Below are 7,153 nucleotides of genomic sequence, written 5' to 3'. Positions count from 1 at the left end.
TAATTTTTTATTGCATATAATGTCACATCATATTTTTTCAATTGCTTTTGGCTTTTTTCCATGTCATATTTTTTAGATTATTTTTGAATTATAAAACAATTTTCAACAGAATTTTTTACTAATTATTTTTTAATTGTTTCAAAATTTGAAATATGATGATAAATTTATCCTATAATTAAAAGTATAATGATAAAATTATATTAATTAAAAAAATTAATGACAAATTTAGAGCACTCATACAAATAAAAGTGGTAAATTTATAGATTTTTATAAAAAAGCAAATCGAAATCTAAAATTTTTATATGATATAAATTTCTATAAAAATAAACCGAAATCTAATTTTATATGGTTAGTTCATCGTGTTTCTTTTACCAAACAGAGAAGGTTGTTTTGTTGAATGGGTAAAATTGTCATTAAGGTCCCAGATTTTCTTCAAATTCGAGCCAAATTCATTAGTTTGAGAGATAGACCTCTTACTATTATCAAATTGGCAGGATAAAGTAGTATTTTTGTTGATCCACGTCACAAAATCTGTTAAGAGGTTTGGATGATGACCATTATACCCATGAAGAAACAAGACTCAAAACATCCAACATGATAGAGTGTCGACTTCATTTTTTTTTGTAAGAACAAAGAGTAGATAAAGCCATGAAAAAAAAAGTAGCTCGATTTAGGTTCATGTTTGGACGATTTTGTAATTGTTTAAATTTTACTAATAGCATTAACTATTTTGAGGCATATTATTATTTTTCATAGGTATAATGATTCATATATTAATATTATATAAAATATTAAAATTTATATATTTATATTATATTTTATATGAAAATTATATAATATAATTTATATCAATATAAAAATATAAAATATATTTTTTAATTATATAAATTTATATAAAATTATTATTAAAATTTTAAATAATACCACTTTAATTTTTGTTACATATTATATTTTTATCGTGTTATTATATTATATTTTAAATTATCATAATTTTTTAAGAATCTGATTTGAATTTTGGTTAAAATGGAAGGATCTGAATGCAATTTACCCTTATTAAATTTATCAGTCAAAGCCGTTCTAAAAGCTTCCTTCTGGAAAGAAAAAAAAAAAAGTTCATGCATCCAATCAAACCACGTGTACTTCAACTGACAACTACCACCCTGCCCAATTAAACATAAACATACCATCTTTTAAATGCTCGACCCCAAACAATAATTCTTGACGATCATCTATTCATCATCATCTTCTTCTTCTTGAATTTTATCTGCAAATCCTAAAAGAGAGAAAACAAAAAAAAGGAAAACGTTAATTCTCCAATGGATCGAGCTTTTCAAAGATCGAAAATCCTAACCAACCACCTCCTCCAATCCTCTGCATCTTCGCCCGCTCGAATTCGTTCTCTTTCTTCAAACGCCTGTTTAAATTACACTCCCCCCGAATTTTCCGAAAATTACGCATTTGACATCAAGGAGATGCGGAAGCTACTCGACAGGCACAACGTGGAGGAACGGGATTGGCTGTTTGGGATGATGAGGCAGAGCAAGGTGTTCAACCCCAGAGTGAGGGGAGGGAAGGTGTTTGTGTCGCCGGACTATAACCAGTCGATGGAGCAGCAGCGGGAAATGACATTGAAACGCATCGAGTATTTGCTGGAGAGAGGGGTGTTCAAAGGATGGTTAACGGAGAACGGAGAAGAGGCTGAGATGAGGAAGTTCGCTTGCTTTGAGGTTCTGAGTATCTTCGATCATTCCCTTGCCACTAAGCTCGGAGTTCACTTCTTCTTGTGGTGCGTTTTCTGTTTTTTCCCTTCATCTTTTTAAGGTTAATTTAAAAGTGTTGGAAATTTATTGTGTTGTTTTATTTACTTTCAAACTGTACAATTTGATATTTTCATTATTTTTTATGGTTTTGGATGGAAATTGAGATAGGGAGTGAATTACATGCAAACAAATGTATCAATGTAGAGTTAAAGGCTTCCTTTGATTATTATTTTTTTACCTTTTGCTTTTGGAGGTAAAAAAATAGATTTGGATACATAGAAACTGCTTAATAGTTTTGAAGGATTAAAAATTGGATATCTTTTGAGTAACAAACTGTACTATTTTAATTGTTTATGGAATAATTTTATTTGAATATGTTGTTACATTTTAGCTATTTGTTTGTTTTAATCAAATATGATTTTGTTTTTTAGCAACTTTTTGGAATTAGAAAGGATAGCAAAAGATATAAGAATAAAACGCAACAAACCTACAAAGTCTTAGCGTATTGAAGATTGAAATTTTAATGGGACCAAGGGCTGCTTTTTTTTTTTTTGCTTTACTTACACTTCATCTAAGTTTGTAACCACTTGTTATAGGCAGGACTTTTAGTCAACAAGGTTGAAGTAGAAAAGAAAAAATTTGGAACTGAGTAGTACGATTGTGATAAATGTTTGCAGGGGTGGTGCCATACAATTTTTCGGTACAAAGCACCATCATGACAAGTGGCTGAAGGACACTGAAAATTTATCGATCAGGTGTTGCTTTGCAATGACGGAGTTGGGGCATGGAAGTAATGTATGTTCTTTAGTAACAAGAATGAAGCCCTTTTGTATTTTTATGCAGTCTTGTACTCTTTTCCTTATTTATTCTGGCGTTTCTGTTATTAGGTTCGCGGTATTGAAACGGTAACAACATATGATTCAAACACAGGGGAGTTTGTCATTAGTACTCCTTGTGAATCAGCTCAGAAGTATTGGATTGGTGGGGCAGCCAATGTATGCTTGTCTTAGAACCAAATATGATTTCTCCCTGTGCCATCTTTTTAGATAACTTTGCACATGTGAAATTTTCATTTAACTGTTTTTTATGATTGTTTCCTCAGTTTTGCCTATATGCTGACATGGTATGCTTCTGCTGTTGCTTTGCTTTCTAGCATGCAACACACACAATTGCATTTTCACAGCTAAATATCAATGGAACCAGTCAAGGGGTTCATGCGTTTATAGTCCAAATCAGGGATGCTGATGGTAACGTATGTCCAAACATTCGCATCGCTGACTGTGGTCATAAAATTGGTTTAAATGGTGTTGATAATGGTCGAATCTGGTAATTCTAAACCTACACTTTTTTACTAAAGATTCTTTAATATTTTTGTTTCCTTCGAAAATTCTAATCTAAAAGGTTTACATTTGTAATTTCAGGTTTGACAATGTTCGAGTGCCCAGAGAGAACTTGTTAAATTCAGTTGCTGATGTTTCACCTGATGGAAAATATCTAAGTTCAATAAAAGACCCAGATCAGGTACTCCTATTTGAGATGGCTAGTATCTGCTAAAGTTGTGTATTGTACCACAACAAGATCCTTGTTTTGTTGGTAATAATGTATTGGTGGCTCTTACATAACTGTTGCTTTAATTCAGAGATTTGCTGCATTCATGGCCCCTCTGACAGGAGGTCGTGTTAATATTGCAGTTAGTGCAGTTTACCAAGCAAAGGTATCTTCCCTATTTTTTTCAAGCATCTTATTCCTTTTTATTGGCAATGAGCATTGCCTATTATTGTATTTTGGGATCTGGGGTGGCAGGCCACTAATACCAAATGGAAAAGGTCATTGATATCATGTTATTGCTCTCCATTTTAGGTTGGTTTAGCAATTGCCATTAGGTATGCACTAACAAGGCGGGCTTTTTCTCTCAAACCAAATGAACCCGAGGTCTTATTGCTTGATTACCCAAGTCATCAACGACGACTCTTGCCTCTCATTGCAAAGATGTAAGTATACCTACAGTTTATCTTGTGAAATATACATTCTACATATGCTCTTATGGAGTTCAGTTTGTGTTTTGCACTTCCAATTATAATGCTTGTAGCATGACTCAACATGACAAATTTTTTTACTGGCTTGGAAGATAGTCATTCTTTTCTATGCATATATAGAAAAAATGTATGGGCAAGAATATGCAAAACTATAACCAAGATGATTCCTTTTTTTGGCCTTTCATATAGCTGACCCCAGAGTTATGGGATATAAGGCTTAGATTGTTGCTGCTGTTGTTGTTGTATATAGAAAAAATGTATGTTTTATCAGCATTTGCTGAGCATTTAATGTCCTGCAAGAGTAGCTCAGAGTGATTGTGTTCTTTTATTATTTTTTTCTGGTACAGGCTGATGTTGGTGCACTTTGAGTGTAGCTTTAGTGGTTTAGAACTTTAGATGAATAGGGTTATTTATTAGGCTGCTAACAGCATATAAGGGGTGAAATTAATTTTTTGATATGGTGCTATTGGGTTCTCACTTTGTTTGTGTTTGAATAAGCATCTCTTCTTGTTGGCATATTTAATGAATAAACATCACAAGATTAAATCTAGTATACAAACACCTGAGCCTTGTATTTGGAGTGTTAGCTAACTCAATTATAAGAACTTAGCATTTATTTTAGTTGCTAATTTATTCAAAGTTATAGCTAATGAGGTTTGGTCTTTGATGTTTGTGTTGGTATAAAGTTGGTCAAGACACATATTGCAATTACTTGAATAGCAATGGAACCAGTAATAATCTAGTTAGAGCTGCTGGTTTTGATAAACGCTTCTTTATTTATTTGCTTTTATATGCTGCAGCTATGCTATGAGTTTTGCAGCAAATTACATGAAAATGCTGTATGTAAAGAGGACACCTCAGTCAAACAAAACCATTCATGTAGTTTCAAGTTCATTCAAAGCTACTTTTACCTGGAATAACATGCAAATACTTCAGGTGAGCAACAGACGATCCTTAATTAAGTTGAATATTTTAACATTAAGTGTCATTACAGAGGTTCAATTGTTGAATGCTTCAGGAATGTCGTGAAGCTTGTGGAGGACAAGGATTAAAGACTGAGAATCGTGTTGGTCATCTTAAAGGTGAATATGATGTGCAATCCACTTTTGAGGGGGACAATCATGTTTTGATGCAGCAGGTAAATTTGTTTTTCTTGTTTCCTATCAAATTTTCTTTGACAATGACAACTGGTTACAACTTGCAACATAAGTAAATTGTCTGGGAATATGACTTCAAAGTAAAAGGAAAGCATTGAGATGCAGAATTGGGAAACGAGTCCTGTGTATGTGTTCAGGTTTTTATTGGCTTTATTTTATTTTTTTTTAAATCAAGATGATTATATGCCTCCCTAACCATGGCCAAGAAGTTGTGTTTGTCAATCTTAATTGTCTTCCTGGATTTTGTGTTCATAACATCTTAGGGAACGGTCCACAGTAATTTCTTCGTGTTATCTGCCAAGGTTAAACTTAACGGCTTATTGCTTACTTTGGTGGCATATATATATAAACATTGAAATGGTAATATACTCTATATTTGTTACAACTATGTTTAAAACAGTGAAGCTTATAGATTAAACATGTCAAATCAGGTCAGCAAGGCTCTTCTTGCCGAGTATGTGGCTGCTCAGAAGAGAAATAAGGCTTTCAAGGGTCTGGGCTTAGAACACATGAATAAACCCTGCCCTATCATTCCATCACAGCTTACTAGCACTACCCTTCGATGCAGTCAATTCCAGGTAATATAAGATTAGCATAAGTTTTTCTATTCTTAATATTCCATATTAAAATTCATGGGTATCTCTGAACACTGTCCTATGTTTTAGATGGATGCCTTGTGCTTAAGGGAGAGAGATCTTTTGAATCGTTTTGTTGCAGAGGTCTCACAACTTAAATCCAAGGGAGAAAGTGAAGAGCATGCCTTCATTATGGTGAGGAAGCACTTGTTTATCTAAATTTCTATCCTTTTCTCCACCTTTTAGTCTAATTTTCACATAATTTTTGCACACCAGAGTTATGAGCTAGCAGAGGACTTGGGCAGAGCTTTCTCAGATCGAGCAATATTTCAAACGTTTGTTGAGGCAGAAGCAACTCTAGCTGCTGGTTCATTGAAGGTGAATATTAGTTAATGTTTCTCATGCAAGCATCTAGAAGTAACATCCACTTGATATTCTGTTTAATCTAGAATTTGTGAAAGTGAACCTAATCTGATTGACTTGGCCAGCCCTTTCAAAACCCTATCCGACCTTAGAAAATTGAAAAGTCAATGGCTTGAGCTTGAAATACCAAACTCAAACCTACTAGAACCTGATTGTTATCATTAGTGTCGTAAAGGTGGCTGAATCAGATCTGAATGAACAAATTGGCTCACCCAACCTGAATTGACTTGAAAAGTTAATTGATCCAGAACCTGGTTGAACCCAAATCTGAAACAAATCAAACCTCACCTGCACTGGCCAATTACCTTTTCTTGTTCTCTGAAGCTGCCCTAACTGGTTATTTACGGGATATGGTGGATATGACCAGAAAAGGAGGTAAATAGAACAAATTGCTATCAAATATAGGATTTGCAGATGGAGTTGATTCATATCCAGGAAACTTTAATTGTTTGTCAATTGAAACCTTTAAAGCATGCTTCAGGTTTTACAAGATAAAATATTTTTTTTGTGCATTAAGCCAGGTTGTTGAATCTTCATTTTCTTCTTCTGCAGGATGTTCTAGGCATATTGAGATCATTGTATGCCTTAATTTGTATCGAAGATGTTGCATTTCTCCAATATGGGTACCTATCAGTGGACAATGCCACCGCTGTGAGGAGAGAAATAACAAAAATTTGCACTGAACTTCGACCACATTCGCTTGCTTTAGTCAGTTCCTTTGGCATTCCTGATGCTTTTCTGAGCCCTATAGCTTTTGACTGGATTGATGCAAACTCTTGGTCTTCGCTTTAGCCCTGATAGGGTGTTATCCTACCAATCTCGGTTAAGCAAAAGGTCTAGTCATAGCTAGCTACTCTTTGAGTCTTTTTAATAGGATAACCTTCATCAGACTTTATAGCGAAAGCAATTATCTGTAAACTGTTCCTTATATTAATAAATTTATTGGTTATTTGCTTGCTGTTATATGGTATTTATTGTTATATTAAATCCCAGTCACCTTCACAAAAAAAAAAGAAAATAATAAAAATAAAATAAAATAATAAAACAAAGAAAAGAGGCAGTATCAATATTGATCGTGAGTTTCTCGAAAGGATTAGTGTGGAGATTTAATTTTCTCAAGATAAAATTTGGTAATTTGTGAAGTTCTCTAGTTCAAATAAAATATTTTTTTAATTTTTATAAGTTTTAAAAAATTAAATTGG

General features: G+C 33.4%; 1 protein-coding gene across 2 annotated transcripts; it reads left to right on the top strand.

Annotated features, from left to right (window-relative positions):
- Nucleotides 1-1,220: 1,220 nt before the first annotated feature.
- LOC111290857 (acyl-coenzyme A oxidase 3, peroxisomal-like) lies at nt 1,221-6,914 on the top strand. 2 transcript variants are annotated; one of them, XM_022882357.2, is made up of 13 exons: nt 1,221-1,786; nt 2,438-2,555; nt 2,648-2,755; nt 2,914-3,086; nt 3,182-3,281; nt 3,400-3,474; nt 3,621-3,751; nt 4,597-4,732; nt 4,815-4,934; nt 5,385-5,531; nt 5,619-5,723; nt 5,805-5,906; nt 6,504-6,914. In XM_022882357.2, the coding sequence occupies exons 1-13, from the start codon at nt 1,317-1,319 to the stop codon at nt 6,741-6,743; spliced, it is 2,025 nt and encodes a 674-aa protein (XP_022738092.2). In that variant the 5' UTR covers nt 1,221-1,316; the 3' UTR covers nt 6,744-6,914. The 2 variants fall into 2 exon arrangements, with proteins under 2 accessions (XP_022738092.2, XP_089601373.1); XM_089745247.1 differs by having other exon boundaries at nt 2,863-3,086.
- The last annotated feature ends 239 nt before the right edge of the window (nt 6,915-7,153 follow it).

The sequence above is a fragment of the Durio zibethinus genome, chromosome 16 (assembly GCF_047325235.1).
Source record: "Durio zibethinus cultivar Kanyao isolate XHJ-2024 chromosome 16, ASM4732523v1, whole genome shotgun sequence".
Classification (NCBI taxonomy): Eukaryota; Viridiplantae; Streptophyta; class Magnoliopsida; order Malvales; family Malvaceae; genus Durio; species Durio zibethinus.
Note: the sequence above shows the minus strand (reverse complement) of the source record. Positions and strands in the feature narration are given on the sequence as shown.